General features: G+C 48.2%; 7 protein-coding genes across 7 annotated transcripts; 3 read left to right on the top strand and 4 right to left on the bottom strand.

Moving 5' to 3' along the window:
* The first annotated feature begins 1,449 nt into the window (after positions 1–1,449).
* HD556DRAFT_1332673 (uncharacterized protein) lies at positions 1,450–3,285 on the top strand. Its single transcript, XM_041301813.1, has 2 exons — positions 1,450–1,797; positions 1,856–3,285. The coding sequence occupies exons 1-2, from the start codon at positions 1,567–1,569 to the stop codon at positions 3,137–3,139; spliced, it is 1,515 nt and encodes a 504-aa protein (XP_041165733.1). The 5' UTR covers positions 1,450–1,566; the 3' UTR covers positions 3,140–3,285.
* Positions 3,286–3,638: 353 nt separating this feature from the next.
* On the bottom strand, positions 3,639–6,539 carry HD556DRAFT_1332667 (uncharacterized protein). The gene is made up of 7 exons (XM_041301812.1): positions 6,318–6,539; positions 6,168–6,271; positions 5,862–6,116; positions 5,625–5,814; positions 5,496–5,574; positions 5,385–5,447; positions 3,639–5,324 (listed from the first exon to the last, which is right to left on the bottom strand). Exons 1-7 carry the CDS (start codon positions 6,450–6,452, stop codon positions 3,712–3,714), a joined length of 2,439 nt encoding a protein of 812 aa, XP_041165732.1. The 5' UTR covers positions 6,453–6,539; the 3' UTR covers positions 3,639–3,711.
* Positions 6,540–7,178: 639 nt separating this feature from the next.
* HD556DRAFT_716658 (uncharacterized protein) lies at positions 7,179–7,976 on the top strand. Its single transcript, XM_041311398.1, has 2 exons — positions 7,179–7,569; positions 7,622–7,976. The coding sequence occupies exons 1-2, from the start codon at positions 7,268–7,270 to the stop codon at positions 7,830–7,832; spliced, it is 513 nt and encodes a 170-aa protein (XP_041165731.1). The 5' UTR covers positions 7,179–7,267; the 3' UTR covers positions 7,833–7,976.
* A 1,186-nt stretch (positions 7,977–9,162) lies between these two features.
* Positions 9,163–10,863, bottom strand: HD556DRAFT_1332659 (pyridoxal phosphate-dependent enzyme beta subunit). The gene is made up of 6 exons (XM_041301811.1): positions 10,615–10,863; positions 10,432–10,562; positions 10,263–10,377; positions 9,806–10,205; positions 9,555–9,746; positions 9,163–9,494 (listed from the first exon to the last, which is right to left on the bottom strand). Exons 1-6 carry the CDS (start codon positions 10,717–10,719, stop codon positions 9,358–9,360), a joined length of 1,080 nt encoding a protein of 359 aa, XP_041165730.1. The 5' UTR covers positions 10,720–10,863; the 3' UTR covers positions 9,163–9,357.
* HD556DRAFT_1332654 (ADP-ribosylation factor family-domain-containing protein) lies at positions 10,864–12,154 on the bottom strand. Its single transcript, XM_041301810.1, has 6 exons — positions 12,047–12,154; positions 11,907–11,972; positions 11,807–11,857; positions 11,503–11,754; positions 11,378–11,453; positions 10,864–11,327 (listed from the first exon to the last, which is right to left on the bottom strand). The coding sequence occupies exons 1-6, from the start codon at positions 12,072–12,074 to the stop codon at positions 11,252–11,254; spliced, it is 549 nt and encodes a 182-aa protein (XP_041165729.1). The 5' UTR covers positions 12,075–12,154; the 3' UTR covers positions 10,864–11,251.
* On the bottom strand, positions 12,155–14,589 carry HD556DRAFT_1523989 (leucine rich repeat domain-containing protein). The gene is made up of 2 exons (XM_041309226.1): positions 12,858–14,589; positions 12,155–12,806 (listed from the first exon to the last, which is right to left on the bottom strand). The coding sequence occupies exons 1-2, from the start codon at positions 14,512–14,514 to the stop codon at positions 12,493–12,495; spliced, it is 1,971 nt and encodes a 656-aa protein (XP_041165728.1). The 5' UTR covers positions 14,515–14,589; the 3' UTR covers positions 12,155–12,492.
* A 71-nt stretch (positions 14,590–14,660) lies between these two features.
* Positions 14,661–16,568, top strand: HD556DRAFT_1332651 (uncharacterized protein). The gene is made up of 8 exons (XM_041301809.1): positions 14,661–14,687; positions 14,738–14,796; positions 14,845–14,941; positions 14,994–15,073; positions 15,123–15,446; positions 15,497–15,664; positions 15,716–16,045; positions 16,099–16,568. Exons 2-8 carry the CDS (start codon positions 14,755–14,757, stop codon positions 16,219–16,221), a joined length of 1,164 nt encoding a protein of 387 aa, XP_041165727.1. The 5' UTR covers positions 14,661–14,687; positions 14,738–14,754; the 3' UTR covers positions 16,222–16,568.
* Positions 16,569–16,584: the final 16 nt, after the last annotated feature.

The following is a 16,584-nucleotide window of genomic DNA, read 5'->3' as shown; positions in this document are numbered from 1 at the left end:
ACAAAGCTGCTTCTGCCTTTCATGATATCGGAGAAATCCCTCAGGATGCAACATCTCCTACCTTGTGCAATAATCCATGAAAGGCTGTCAGACTCCTGGAATAGGGCTGTGACCAGCAGTGGTCGCTGACGCCTCGAGTCTACGAGTCCAAGTCTAACTTACAATTTTTCATAGCTCAGCAAGAGCCTGTCTTACGCCCAAAGGTTCATTATTAGCACAGACCGAGCTGCTGCTGCTGAAGCAACAACAGTATCGGAGACTTATAACGCGATGATGACACGACACAGTGACTAAAATCTGCAATCTTCGAGGTTTTTCGCGATTCTTCCTTTCACCATTGTATCGAGTTATAAGTGGCATGCCACCATCCTCATAGTGAGTCGGTACTCGTGCAATGCCATTATCGTCCCGGCATCAGGAGAACCTCATCACGTCCCCCTCTAGTATCTCTTACTCTCGCAGATCTCGGGACGCTCAAAGACGACTTCACAAAGGCAATACAGCACGCAACTATCATAGCCTCAACGGAGCCAAGGAGGGAGTTGATAGCACTCTTGCAGATTATATGGGATGAGTTCATGCTACCCATCGTCAACATGCTCCAGCGTGATCTGAAAGTTGCGAAGGCTGTCCTTCACTTCTATTTCGCTCCATGCATGCTCTGGGCGGGAATTATGCCTAGAGGACAATTATTATGTCTGCTCTTGCACGCCCACACTCTCGGCTCTGATCAGAATGCAAAAAGACGCATGTGACTCCGCCGTCCTTTGCAGAAATCGGGCAAGGTCAACCGGGCGCAGGGCAAGGCACGACGCTCGCTGCTGTCGACAGCGAGCCTACTAGGGCTTGTTCATAAACTTGTTCCCTCCAACGTCAAATTCATCAATATGTCCGATGACGAAGCCAGGTTCACTGGAAGCTGTAACACCTAGGTACATCTTGCTTGCCATAGAAAGCAGGACTGCGAGTAGCCATGCGATTTGCATCCATGAGGCACAAATCTCTCACGTTATTTTTTATCCCATGGCGAACAATGCACCGCAAGCTGATTTCACATTCTTATCGGCGTGTCATACCGCTGTCAGTGATGAGTAGACACTCGATAAAGTCATTCACCTCGCAGCTAGTCGCAGCTGGTCTGCAGCTTTCTGGGTTCAAGAGCGCCATCGGCACTCTGGAAGGTCGATAATGTTGTCACAAAAACGCCGTCTTTATGAGAAAATGTTCAAGGATCTGGAGGAGGACGGTACGATGGCATCCTTGGCATTCAAAAAACCGATTCGTTATACCGGTGTGTAGTTCCATGTTGTTTCGGTCACAGTACTTTGTGTGATTTTAGCTGTCTATTATTGCAATCTCTTTGTGTATATATATGTCCATTCCAGATACTTCGCATATGCATGACTCTCGGATCCATTTCTCGAAGATGCGACTAGACCACACGGTCCGCAACGCACCGAGCCCGGCCGTAAAGGTTGTTTGTACATGGATGTTTTGCCACGTGCCATTGGAACTCGCTTGGCATCGACGGTTTTTACTATGTAGTTACGTTGCAAAGCACAACTCATGCATCGAGCTCTACTTATTTCCGAAGTCCTCTCGGAGATATTCGCGCATGTGAATGAAAATCGGAGCCTACAAACTGGCAAGAAACCATCCCTTGAGGCGCTTGCCAGGACATGCAAAGCCTTTCACGAGCCCGCAATGGATCTGCTTTGGGCTGATTTGGATGGCATAATACCACTGCTAGGCTGTGTGCCGAGGCTACATCAATTGATATATCATACTGGCTCGAAGGTCAGTCTGGACTAGTCGCGCTTATTCCTATTTATTGGCTCACTGAGCTTCCAAAAAGCTGCTTTCCTTGGATTGGTCTAAAGGCGTGGAGCCATTATCTGAGCATGAAGCCCATCAATTTCTGCATCACGCCGCCCGTGTGCGCTCATTACATATATCATGCAGCGCGGATCTTCACCTTTTCGCAATCCTCCCCATCGAGACATGCATGTTCCCGAGACTGCTGTCACTGGCCTTTATAGTTCGACGTCTTCAACATAAATACTTGTATCTCTTTCTGTCCCCTACGCTGCGCCGTTGTGTCCTATCTGTCATTAATTTGGATTTTAAATCTTTTGCAACCCGTTGTGTTGCTTTGGAGCACTTATATCTCAAGATACCTGAATGGGAACGGCAGTCAGCAGATAATCGAACCCTTCTGTCTGACAGTGTCCGTTTATGCAAGCGGCTTGTAACTCTGTCCTGTCTACCTCTCGAGTGGGTAGCATGGAAGCACCTCTCCGACCTCCCTAGCCTTCTTAAAGTGTCAGTCTATGAACCGCGCAGTGCCTCTCGTTGGTCATTGGACCGAGATATTGTCAATTTCGCACATTTCCTCAATGTCACGACTCTTTCTTTCGATGTAAACACGGCTGCGTACGCTATTACAGTCATGCAACACTCGGAATTCCCCTCGCTTAGAGAGTTCGAGATGGTTGCCGATGTTTTGCCTTGCACAGAGGCTGAGCAGCTCTTTCGTGCGCTATCCCAGTGCGAAGCAAATCAGACTCTTGAACATATCAGCATAGCCGCCCGTCTTTCAAAGGTCCAGGAGCCCTCGTTTGACTCTTCAGCAGCGGTTACACAACTTCTCTGTTTCACCCATCTCCGGACTGTGCGGCTCGATCTGCATCATTGCATCCACATTGACAACGACCTTCTTTTGGAAGTCATGTCAAGTTGGCCGCACATCCGCTCACTGGAATTAGTGGACACGCAAATGCCACCTACAGTCACATTCCGTGGACTATTCGCAGCGCTCCGTCTATGTCCCCACCTGCATACGCTGCACATATTAATGGACACCGTGAATATCGATATCGATCCGGCAGCTGAGTCATTTCAGCATACCACCCTACAAAAATTAGACTTATCCCAGTCTTATATAGAGGATGCTGAAACTGTCGCTCGCATCATTTTTTCCGTCTTCCCTTACAGCGACCGAATTCCAACCCAGCGAGACTGTTGGAACGCCCCCGTAGGCTTCTACAAGAAATGGGCCGAGGTCAACAGGCATCTCGGATATCTTAAATCTTCTGCAGTTGTCGGTGGCGATATCACAGGAACAGTTACGAAGTCCTGAGTGTGGGATTTACTCATTCGGGGAATCCGATTGTCTTTCGCCCTAGATGCGCTATGTTTTACCTTGCACCGAAGTACATAACGATTCGCTCATATGTCAAGTATGATTACATGATTGTTGACTAATAAACACACTGTTTCCAGAACAAACACCATTATGATGTGTGCAGCCGCATCGGCTGCATCAGTCCAGTGGCGCTTGCTTTTCCTAGAAGGGTCTTGACATCAGACGGTATGCTGAACTTTGAAGTTCACTACTGGGTTGCAGAGATTAAGCGTTCTCATTTCAAGTACTGTGCATACGTGTGACAGGGACTTTCTGCCAGAACCTGAATATTGGTGATGCAGGCACAGGCTGCGGAGGGCTGCGGACGTCTGTCCGTACTCGATAATACTACGTGCGCGTGAAGAGTAATTGAAGCAGAACCTCAATTTGGTCATCTACACTTTGTCCTCAAGCATCGCCAGTACTACTTAGTGAATCAATCACAAGATAGTTGTTAGCATCAAAGCATCCAACTCCCCATATATTGCCTACTACTAATCAACGTGGATTTTGAACAGGACATCAAATTAATCAGACTTCATAAATATATTTCCATCTTTGGTCACCACGTCACCAAGCGTCCGTACTCTTCCGGTTCGTAGCATGATGGCATGCAAACGTCCCAGGCTCAACATTGGACTGGAAGATTCAGCTTTGATAGGAATATTCTCAAAGTCGACCTGGTAGCCCATCAAACGTATCCTGCGCTTCTTGTCGTTGCTCTGGGGGAGCAACGCGTCCCGTACTTGGCTTAAATCTTTGGATATCCTGCGTAAAGATGATTGTTTGGTATTTGGAGTCTCTTTGTGTGACTGCTTAATATCCAATGCGACGGCGTGGTTGCTCTTCCCGTTTGGGACGGTGGATATTACTCTTTCGTCTTCATCGACAGGTCTTGCGGGCCCAGGTTCCGTTTCATCCACCACATTTTTTCTGCGCTTGTGAGAAGCCAGTGGAGACGAAAATGTGGGCGACGCCCGTCTTCTTTTGTATATCCCGGATGTCTTGTCAAGCACTTCTATAGCCTTGCCTTTACCCTTCCGAGAGCTCATGAAACTGGGTGCCTTCCAAGCCTCTGCATCGTGTGAAGGGGCCTGACTTGTTGGTTCGCCTGAGGTTGTTCGGGGTACAATGGAGGGTATGACTTCGGACTGGGATAGTGAAAAGCTAGGGGAACCAGAGAACAATGAATGCATAGACGAATCGGAGGGTTGCGGTGAGGTGTCCCTCATGGGTTTGTGTCTGTCCAATGGGTCTCCGGGTACTTGTGAAGGAGTGGTATGCACAGCAGCGGGAATCTCAATGCCATCGACCGGGTCAACATCCATCGTATCAGGATCTTCAGTCGTCGATTGTTGTAGGACTCGATGTGCATCTGGGTTGGTGTCGGATGGTTGATGATCGCCATGGCCGAGACTCTCATGAACGTCCCAGTTGATGACACCCGGAGAAGAAGCACGATCACCGCCCCAATGACCGAGCTGGTCATCTAGAGGCATTAACGAAGCTCCACGATCCGTGCCAGAGAGGCTCTGTTTGACAGCAGCGGGTGTCGACGTTGGTCCTGGCTTGAATTCTTGCGTCAGCTGGGATGGAAACGGGGGTCGATGTGACTGTGATTGGGAGAACAGTTGTGATGAAGGTTCCGACTGTGGTTGAGATTGAGACTGAGATTGAGTTCCTGAAGTATCAGAATTGGGGACGAGAATCTGAGTTGGACCTGAGTGATCGGCTGGTAACAGCGGTACACCAGGGTGAGGAACTCTTCTCTTTATGTTTCTACGAATGTGGGTAGGAAATGAGGAAGGTGGTGCAGGTATGGGGGACGAATCTAAAGGGGATGGATGAAGACTTGACCGTCTAATGCGCTGCGCGGGTGTGGGCGGGCGAAGGGGCGAAGTAGCAGAGGGTGTGGATGGTTCGTGTAAGGGACCATTTTCCTCCGGAGAAGCTCCTGCGTTCACACAGTGATTTGGAAGATCGTCGTCTCTATCATGAGCTGGAGATGGCAGCACTCCAGTAGGGCTTCCGGGCGCAGATGAAGGCCATTCTGAGGTTCTGGGTGTGGTCTGCTCATTTATGTCTTGCTCAGGTGTACGTGTACATGTGCGCGGTGGGGTACAAGGTTGAGATCTTGCGACTGTATTTCGGTATAGTCAACGCTCCCGCTGATACATTGTGGTTGTGACGTGGGGCTTACCAACGACCACAGCATCAGGAGGTACACACTCTTCAACAGGAAGCTGGCCCATTTGAGGTTGTTCTACGCGTGAATCAAGCTTATGATGTATGTATTAAGTTGCACACGTACCACCAGCGAGCGTTTGCACATCGTCACCATCACAAGGATCTATTGTAGCTGTCGAGATATCTTCCAAGTTCTCGATATGCTGATAAACACGGTTTAACGAACGAATTCTCACGAATTCCACAAACTTACTGCCCAGCGCTTGCGATATTCCCTCATCAGATCGGCCCTTCGGACAGGACGTTCTGGCGAGATATGGGGTGAATTGCGTTCTGGTTCCCGAGCCTGAAGCATGGGAGGTGCTTCCACACGGTTGATGGCTGGACAGATTTCCTGGAGTTGTGAATCTGCTGCATTTTGTTGAACACGCTTTAGGACATCCCTGTTGCAGTTTAGAAAATGCTCATGCGAAGATTTATTGATACTCACCCGCCATTGCCGCCTTGTCGGAGTCCGCGGACCCATGCCTTCACTCGAGAGTTCATTTCAACATCCTGCGGCGAACCGAAAACGTCTAAACCAGAGCCAACAAATTTAACAACACCAGCTTCTAGAGCTATATGAGGGACCTCGCTCGAATTCGAACGATTATTTCCAACAGGAATTCGTACGAAGATGGGGCGAAATTGCCCAATGAGAAAGATGGCATGCTTTGCTTCTGTGAGCCTTCGACCTTGCAAATCCCTGTAGCAATACGTCGAATAGCAGTTGACAAGAGCCAAGTATGCAACTCACTTCATATATTGCAACACGGCGTCTTTAGTGAAACACACGGGAATACTGTATTCCTTATCGGACACTCTCCCCCATATTGCTGCGTCTGGGTTGTATGTTAAAAACTGCAGCAGTCAGTGCAGAGAGCATAAAATGAGTAGAAGTATGTACTTCGAGTATTTGAACTCTCTTCTTCTTGCTAGGTGATATGGCTTCGAGAGGGACATCAGTAAATGACTTTCCACAGGTTTCGGCCACTTTGATGATATACTGCGATATCCATTGGACAGGAATTGACTCGGACATCACGACGCGAAAGGTGAAAGCGGGCGTCCTTTGAGCTCCTAAGGCCTAATTGACTGAACAAACACAACGCGGTATGTCACGCGTGTTGTCACAGTTGTGATTTTGTCACGACGACAGTGGTCTCCATTATCTAACACCTTTTCCTTTGTTTACCCCGGGATGACTACTCGTGACCAGCCTGGCCTATACTACCACGGATGGCTCCAAGTGGTGACGCATAGTCAGACTGGTTACGAGTCTACGGGATGACATCTGTATATGATTGACATTCATAGTGGCATGAAAGCAGCAGCGGTTAGTAACTCGGACATCATTCCTCCTTTCCGAGCGTTTAACAATTCAAGGATACCTTTCACCGCTGTTCAGCTGACACTGATTGGCTCTACTGGCATGTCATAAAATGGCATTTTATCGAGACATAAAAAGTTTGTCACCGCGAGTGATTCGGATTGCCTTCATTACTCCTCGGCCCACGTTGAACCGTTCACCATGCACGATGGTCACTATCAATATCCGGATTATTTTGGTTTTGACCCTCGGAAGTCTCACATACGGCTATGCTTCAGTGCTATCTTCAATACATCCGGATAGCCTGGTTTTCTTCAGTACTTCAATCTCGCTGGCAAAGGCTCAATAAGCGACTTATTTTCTGCTGGAGGCATTCTTGCAGCCCTCACAGTTGGTTACATGTACGACAAGCACAGTCACTGTAAGATTACTATGAACACTGCTGCTCTGATTTGCATCAGTGGCGGAGCCCTTCAAGCAGACTCAATCAATGTTGCCTTGCTTTTCGTGGCACGTTTCATCACTGGATGTGGGATTGGAATGATCGTTTTTCTCATACCTATTTTCCAGGAAGAAATCTCTCCTCCCGTGGCCTTTTAGTTAGCCAACATGGCATTTGTCGTTTTATCACCCGAACCAATGATCTGACCATGATACAATACAAGGGGCTTGGATCGTTTTCGGGTATGCGATTGCAAGCTAGATTAGTGTGCGGAATTTCTTTTCCTCCGCACTCAACTTTCAGTGGCACTTCCGTCTTGCTCTCTATGTATCTTTCTCCTTGGCTTATTTTGCTGCTGTCTGTCGGTTTCCAAGTCCCCGCGTTGGCGTAAGTTAGATTATTGTGTATTTAGGATTCCTCGGCTGATGAATTCATGAAGTACTCATGCACAGGTGCCATGCAGAAAGTCAGGATATTATCTCCCGCCTTCATGTCGACGGAAATATTGCGGACGCCGACAAGGTTTCATATGCCCAAAAAGATTTCCATCAAATGGTCAAACACGTAGAAATGTGCTTGCATGCATGGATCGCTGTAGGTGGCGCCCGCCAGATGTACATATAGCAAGGCATCATACCGTACAAGGATGATGATTGGGTTCCTCCCCAAGCTACTTGGTGTAATGGTCGTCTCGAATACCTCCTATGCTATTCTCTGTTTTGTCGACACACGGAACAGACTACATGGGTAATTTGTATAACGACTTGGGCTTTAACGGGGAATTGGTTTAGATCCTCAGTGCACTATATGTTACGGCTGCAACAGTGGCAACATTCCTGGCATCTTTCGTCGTGGATTTCGTTGGACGAGTGCGTCTCCTCAGTACGTTTGTTTGACTCTTGCCTATCATTTTGTTATACACCGATATAGTCATTGGAATGAATGAACACATGGTCACCCTCAGGAACACGCTTGGCTTAGAATACGCCGAACACATGGGCATCGATAATCGCTTAGCGGAAAATCTCTTGGCGTGTTCTTCTTCTTCTTCTATGCAGGATGCATGGATGGGACTTTATATGTGTACTGCTATGAGATCTTTACCACCCACATCCGCTCGCAGGGAATGGCGTTCTCAATGTTCGGCCCGTTGCTTTCGACTGTGGTATTCCTTGAAGCAGGTTCATGTCACGATTTATGGTGACATTTCCTAGAGTAAGCCTAACGCGCTCGAATTTCCTAATCGCTGAACTTCTTGACGACACTGAAATAGACGAAGGGACTTTCGCTTGAAGATATATATCAACACGACGTTTGGGGATGAGGTAGCGGTTCACTTCTCAAATCTTAGAGATTACTCGTCAAAAAATTATGAATCCAACAAGGGAAGGTATCTAACACAGAGGGTGCATAGTACGGCCGGGTAGTGCCCGCAACCTATGCAAAGTCTGGCCGTTCTTTCAACCATGGTGTTGACATATCACAACGCAAATTAGATCAGGTCGTGTTATTTGCTGCGTGCCCAACTCAAAAGGGGTTTTTTTTTCACCAGTGGTGCTTCTTGCGGTGCGTATCGTTGTCAGGTGACAAAATGGATGTAACCTACGCTGGAAAGTGCGCCCTGAAAACGCCAACAAATGAGCGACAGGTGGGGCGTTTGCGGCTGATGGATCGCAGATTCCTCAAGACACGAGCACCAATCGTGAACCATGGAATTTTAATCATAGGTTGCCCCTTCCACAGATATTAGATGGAAGAAGTCATCCAGAGTGCAACGGTACAATGCGCAACGTTATCTGACAGTATTTGCCGCGCTATAAAACCGACCAGTCCCGAGGAAACGCGAGAAATAAGGTGGCCAATTGCCATGCATAAGCTCATGGCTTTCAAAGCCTCAAGGCTGACCCCTGCTGTACCTTCGTAAAAATTGCTTAACTGGAAGTGAATATGCAATGTTGTATACTTGAATAATTCGCTGTACCTACTAACAATTTCATACTGCCTGCCAGTGAATGCATGGCCTGTATCCATTACGTGAGGTGAATATTGCATCGACAACCTTTCACGATAAAGACCTCATAAACGGACTGATACGGAATGGCCCTGTTACTTATCTCTCAGCCCCTCGGCAGAGTTCCAAGAACATGATAGATCAATGTAATAACAACAATTTGATCAATCTAGAACTGCGTACTTCCTCAGATATTCTGGTATAGCATCTCCTAGCCCTTTCGACTCTAGCCACTTCTTGGAGAACAAACGACTCTGGTATCGATATGCGCCATCGCACAGTACAGTCACAACTTTGGAACCTAATAGATAGAATCGAGCTTTAACATGGGCAATGAAATGTAGTTGACCTCTGTACTTACCCTTGCCTAGCTTTTGAGCAAGTTCAACAGCTGCAACGACATTCAGGGCCGAGGAAGCACCCAGGTATAAGCCTTCGTTATCAAGAAGCTGGTACACCATGGATATTGACTTCTCATCCGATATGTGCAGAGCTCCCGACAGGTCATTAACAAATGTGCCCAGGTTATTTGTGACACGGCCTTGACCAATACCTGTGTGGTTGCAGAATAGAATGTTCAACCATGAGGACTCCAGATAGAAAAAGTCTCACCTTCTGTGATGGAACTTCCGCCACGCTCAACGAGTTTTCCACCACTAGAGATATATTTGTATAAGACACTGCCAGGCGGATCGGCGAGCCATATCTGCGTCTTGGGGTTCTTTTGCTTCAGATACTTGCCAACTCCAGCCAGAGTGCCACCAGTACCAGTTGAGCATACAAAACCGTCGATGTCACCCTTCGTCTGTTCCCATATTTCGGGTCCAGTAGAGATATAGTGTGCATACGCATTGGCGGTATTGTCGAATTGGTCTGTCCATATGGCATTCTCCAGCTTTTCAGCATACTCCTTCGCCTGGTGGTTATAGTTCAATGGATTCTCGTAGGGCACCGCAGGTACTGGGTGCACTTCGGCGCCGAGCATTCTGAGAAGGTCAATCTTCTCTTGGCTCTGAGTGCCAAAGCATCAGTAAAGAAGATAGTAACCAGGTAGTCGGCTGTACTTCACCTGAGTGTTAGGCATGAATATAACACATTTGTAACCCCTGGCTCTACAGACATGGGCAAGACCAATACCAGTGTTGCCTGCGGTACCTTCGACAACGGTTCCACCGGGCTTTATGCTGCGTACATCCTCGACGTTAGTACTTATCGCGCTACGTGCTACTCCCACTCACCGACCCTTCTCCTCCGCATCCAGAACTATACCAACAGCGGCACGGTCTTTAATGCTGCCTCCAGGATTTTGGAATTCAGCCTTTCCATATATCTTGCTTCCCGTTTGCTCCGAGAGCGTCTTGAGATAGATCTGGTCATGGTGTTAGAAAGGATTCCACTGTTGTTGCGCGGTGATTCCTCACCAATGGTGTATTTCCCACTGCACCGGTAAAACCGTCAACAGCGATGTTGTTGGTCGCAAATCCCCTAGTTTGTTGCACAATAGTCCGTCGCAAAGCCAATAGCATGATAATTCAGAGAGAAACAATTACGCAAGAGGTGGTGCACACTAGTAGTCATCCATGAGAGAATGGAGCGGGCCTGATCATCTGATGCGAGCACGGCATTTAAAGGTCATCATGTGTCGATATTCCTGGGTATTATAATTTACAGTGAGACTTGGCAAGTGAATTCAATTATAATGCGGGTTATCGATATCCTCATTGCTCGCTATGCCCATATGGCGAATTATACGGTAATCATGTATGAAGAGGAATATATCGTCACATCAAAGAGCAAAACTATCCATTAAGATGTAGAGATAAAGACACCCGAAGAACAGAAAAGCGCTCAGATGAGTCTAGAACAGAGCAAGAAAAAAGGCAGGGCTGAATGAAGAAGACAAGCTCAGACATAGAATAGGTAGTCTGTCATACATGCAGAGTCGTGCAGGCCATAATAGAGAGCATAACGTGGGTGTCAACGAGGCGAAGACACAGCTGAATCGAAGTAGGTGGTATGGACGAGGGTATCAAGGTCTTGCGTATTCTGCTGTATCGTTCATGGCTGGCGTTTCTTCACGTTCTGGTTCAGCCACTGAAGGCCTTCGAACAATCCTTCACCCGTCGTGGCACAACTGCGGTAATGGAGTAAGCAACGTTCTCCCGGAGCGAACGAAATATTGACCTTGGGTGGACATACCACGAGCGATCCCGCATACGGTGGAGACCCAATTTTTCTGTTACCTCTGCAGGAGACATAGCTGTAGAAGAAATGAGCCTTTATCCAATAGTACAAAAAGGTCGCTGTACCTCCGGGAAGGTCCTGTTTGTTCGAAAACACGAGCAATAGACATTCCTTCATCTCTCTATCACTCAATATGCGATGCAGTTCCTGCTTTGCTTCATCGATTCTTTCTCGGTCTTGGCTGTCGACGACGAACACAAGCCCTTGGGTGCCTGTGTAATAATGTCTCCACAGCGGTCGGATCTTGTCCTGGCCTCCAACATCCCAGACATTGAACTTCACATTCTTGTAGGTGACGGTCTCCACATTGAAGCCAACTAAATGCGCATCGTGAGTTTTCAAGCTGACCCATAGTACACGGGTACTTACCCGTAGGTATGGTAGTCACGGACTGGTTCAATTTGAGTTTGTAAAGAATAGCTGCGGCAAAATGTTCAACACGGCAAGCGAACAGACAAAGTCAGCTCACTTGTCTTCCCCGCAGCGTCAAGGCCAAGCATCAGCAGCCTCATCTCCTTGTTGCCGAACAATCTGCCTGTTAGACATGCCGTTCAGTGGAATTACACACGATAGACATCATTTCGACCACGCCCAGGACAAAACACTCACCGAGTGCCTTTGACAAGTTAGCTCCCATGATGATATATAGATTCAAAGGTAAAGAGCGACAGAGGCGGGTTTAGTGCCACAAGCAATGGTATCGAAAGACTGAAAGCAGGTAAACCAGGAAAAGAAACACTGGAGGTAAACACACGCCATTTCAGACCCCGAACACCTCCTTGCAAATGCCTTCCATGTACGACCATCGCTTCGAGCAGCTTCCAGTGATGAAATGAAAACCCGCTTCTGATACACGCTATATTGCTAGTTGTATTCGTGCTTCCTCGCCGGAAATGCGGAAGAACTTAAAATAAGAGTCAAGCAGGGATAGGACCACGGCCAGTGTAGTGATATGTAATGAGATAATCGATAGTACAATATTGATGGAAGAGTCCAGACCGATGGATACATGCAAGATGGGTATATCCTACTAAATTACCAGCATGATAAGAAATCTAACCCGCAGCAACTCCTGGTGATGGCGTCTGACTCTGGCTGAACACCTTTAGCCACCCATCTCCCATGTCAGAACGTAGGGCTTGCATCCGCGCTCGATAGAGCTCTGCATCTCGTATCTGACTCTGACTCTGACCCTCGTCTGGTAAATCAAATACCGTGCTCGCTCTTTGGTAGCTTGATTTGCCATTTGGTGAATGTGGACGTAGTATACGAACAGTGGCAGACGGTGAGCGCAGCGAGCTCGCAGGGCCAACAGAGATTCCTGGCGGCGCTACAGTACCTCCTTTATTCGAGGAATAAGACTGACCATCTAAAACACGGTCAGTCTGGTGAATGCTAAATATTTAAAGAAGTGCCTCACCTGTTCCGTGCACGGGGGCCAGGTCGACGATGCGCTTGACTTTCCGCTTTCTCTTCCCTACAACAGCACCTGTTAGCAGAGGAGAACCATGAGACGGCGACGAGGGTCCAGATAGCGGAGTGTCCATGGCATTATGCGTCACTGTACAAGAGGGTACCATTGCCTTCGGACTGCCTACTGGTACGACAGGCGGAGAGGGCAGAGTCTCAACCGTGTTTACTGATGATGGCTGGTCAGACAGTGATGCACTGAGACTGCGCTTCTCATAAAACCCTGGTGATGCCCCATCGAGCTTGATGTCCTTGTCCTCCTTCAGGAAAAGATCAAAGCATGCGGTGCGGTAGTTGTCCTCGTACTCGGTGAGCGGGTTCCCTTCAATCCATACCTCCATGATGTTAGGTAATGTTGCCAGTCGCCCAATCTCAGCGCTCTCCTCTATGTGGTTTGAGCGCAAGTCGACGCGCTCAAGTGCCATTAGACGCTCTAAGCCACAAATCGATTCAAGCCGGTTGCGGGAGAGATTGATGTTGAGAACTTGGCCAAGGTGCGTGTAAATACCAAGGACTGAATCAATCATATTATCGGAGAGGTTGAGGGAGACGAGGTTGTGCAGTGTGGCAAGACCATGCGGCACAGACACGAGGAGGTTAGACGATAGGTCGAGATAGCTAAGCGAGGTGAGGTATGGTAAGGGATCAGTGGGAAGAAAAGCGAGAGCATTATCTGCCAGCGATAAGTGCTTCAATAATGACCATTTATAGGGCGAGAGGGGAGCAGCAGGTGAAGGCACAGGAGGTGTTAAATCGTCTTCATCATCTTCGGGAACGGACTCGGGTAGGCGAGTACTCTGGAAAGAGCGTTGTGAACGAGGTATGCGTCTGCTTCTCAAGTCGCTCGCGGTACCATCTCTTCGAGCCTGGTCATCCAATACGGCACCAATAAAGATATCAGTGACATCCTCCAGGCCACTGCGCTGAACTGTTAAACTCCGTAGACTTTCCGCCAGCCTATCCCACCCAAGTAATGTCCGTGGGTCTATATCAATGCACTCCAAGGTCTGAATATTCTTGAATGCGTCAAGTGGGAGTGCATTCTGGTTGGGTGGTTCATCTGCAAGCTCGGCGATGACTTTCGGGCCCGGTGCCCTGATGGATAGAGCAGGGAGCTTTGTAAAAGAGCTGTAAATATACTTGAGCTCTGCATCTATGGTTTGCGGCTCCTGTCTTCCCCACCACCCTACTCCAAGTGACAAACCAGATACGGCTGAAAGGGACGAGCGAAATGACGCGAGAGACAATGTGTCGGAATTGTCAGAATAAGGGTACAGATCGATGTGCGTGTAATGCATCGGCTTTGAGGGATTGTCGACCCTCACATCTAATGTGCCAATGTCAATTCCAAGCGCCTCTAAGCGCATAAGAATGTAAAATAGCCTGTGCGTGTCGATATTGAATGTAACAGGTTTCGGAAGAACAGGCGATGGCATTTGTGAATCATAAGAAAACCAACCAGCGAGATTGAAGACAGAGGTGTTATTGGTAGAGGGACGCTGTATACGCCTTCTTCGGACGAAGCCAGCTTCTGCTAGTCCCATCTCATTGTTTCTGATGAATGTTGCGATTCTGCGCAGATAATCGTCACCTGGCTGTGGTTCCATGATGACTACGGTGAATAGAAAGATAGGCCTTATGACCAGCAGGCAGCCAGGCAGCCGAGCGGAAACCTGTCTAAGTAGGACCCCGCATACCCCATTCTGTGACATAACCTCGTGACAACATATCGTGACAAGATCAAAACGCGTCAGTCTGCTCTTGAAGCTCATCATCATCAGTAAGACATCGACAAGCTCAAAGACCAAATCTTGATCGTAGTCGTATCAGATCATTAATTACCCATCATGAAGTTAACGATAAAGACGCTCCAGCAGAAGATGTTCCAGGTGCGTAACGTTACCTGTTGTCCTCAACAATCCCTTATGCGAATAAAGCTCGAAGCCGAGGGGTCAGAAACCATCGCGGATTTGAAGCAGAAGATATCAAACACACAGGGCCATTCTGTAGAGAGCCAAAAGCTCATCTTTTCTGGTATGGCCTTGCAGTCATTTCACAGCATCACAGTGTTCATCCGGCATCGCAGGCAAGATTCTTACAGATGACAAGACAGTTGCATCGTGCGAGATCAAGGAAAAGGACTTTTTGGTATTGATGGTTTCGAAGGTTTGCAGTGGTTTCCACCTGTCAGATGTCAAGTTCACCGTGATCGTAGTCTAAACCTACGCCAGCTCAACCTCCCCCGGTAATTGCCTCGACATCGACGCCACAGCCCGAGGCTGCCGCACCTGCCCCAGTAGCACCTCAGGTTCTAGCACCAGCTCCTGCAACACCAGCACCAGCACCTGTTGCGCCATCTGCGCCTCCTGCTGCCCCCGCGGCAGCACCTATAACGGCTGACGGCAGCTTTTTGACTGGAGAAGCGCTCCAGTCGACAATCAATAATATGGTTGAGATGGGCTTTGAACGTGAACAAGTCATTCGCGCTCTGAGAGCCAGTTTCAACAACCCTGATCGTGCTGTCGAATACTTGATGACGGTAGTTCAATATCACTCATTTTATTTGTCTGATACTCATTTAAACCACAGGGCATTCCTGCGCATCTCATGCATGAAGCAGCAGGCCCTGCTGCGCGACCAGCGCAGACGGGAGGTGTAGCACCTACTACTCCCGCCGCACCTGCACCTGCACCTACCGCACCTGCAGCCCAACCTGCCCCAGCAGCCCCAACTGGTCAACCCCAGAATTTGTTTCAAGTTAGTACCCTGATTTATTTTTCAACCGGACTCTCATCAACGCAAACGTAGCTTGCGCAGCAACAGCAGCAGCAACAGCCTGGTGGCAGAGGTACAGCAACCGCCGGTGCGGGAGTTGGAGCTGGTGAAATTGATCTAGAGGCCCTTCGAAACCATCCCCAGGTTCAGCAATTGCGCCAGCTAGTCCAAACCAACCCAAATCTGCTTGCGCCGTTGGTTCAGCAAATTATGGAGCAAAATCCACACCTTGGACAACTATTGGAAAGTAACCCTGAAGCATTAATGCATTTGCTAAATGGGGAGGGTGAAGGCGATGGTGCTGTGCCACCCGGCGCACAAGTAATACATGTTACGCCGGAGGAGCAGGCTGCGATTGGTCGGGTAAGTTCCCTCCACACGCGTCCTGAACTTGCACTTATTGTACGTGGCTATAGTTGGAGGCTTTGGGTTTCTCGCGCCAGAAAGCTGCTGAGGCATATCTGGCGTGTGATAAGAATGAGGAACTGGCAGCCAATTACTTGTTTGAGACAGGTTTTGATGATGAGGAGGACCAATGATGGGCTGTGACGTGTTTGTGGAGTTCTTTGCATTGTTATGGTTCATGTAGTAATTCAAAGCTGACTCAAGCTATCTAAGCTACGACTGAATGGAGCTGCATCAAAGAAAAGCGGTGTACAGTCGATCCAAGATTAGTTTGTGATTTATTTATTATTGAAGGAATACCTCACCTCGGCTTAGACTTAAGTTGCGTGACTTGACATGCTCGCGGGGTGATCGGAGAGAGGTCATCAATAAGCGTTTCTCGTATAACCGAAGTACCCTGGAGGCCTTACCTATGAAAGTTCAGTGAGAACATTATATATTGCAGCCTGCGGAGTCTAATCAAAATTTGAATGCAAACATGGTACTATATAGACAGC

This window comes from Suillus plorans, assembly GCF_016647745.1.
Source record: "Suillus plorans strain S12 chromosome Unknown HD556scaffold_5, whole genome shotgun sequence".
Classification (NCBI taxonomy): domain Eukaryota; kingdom Fungi; phylum Basidiomycota; class Agaricomycetes; order Boletales; family Suillaceae; genus Suillus; species Suillus plorans.
This window is presented reverse-complemented; position numbering and strand designations above follow the sequence as displayed.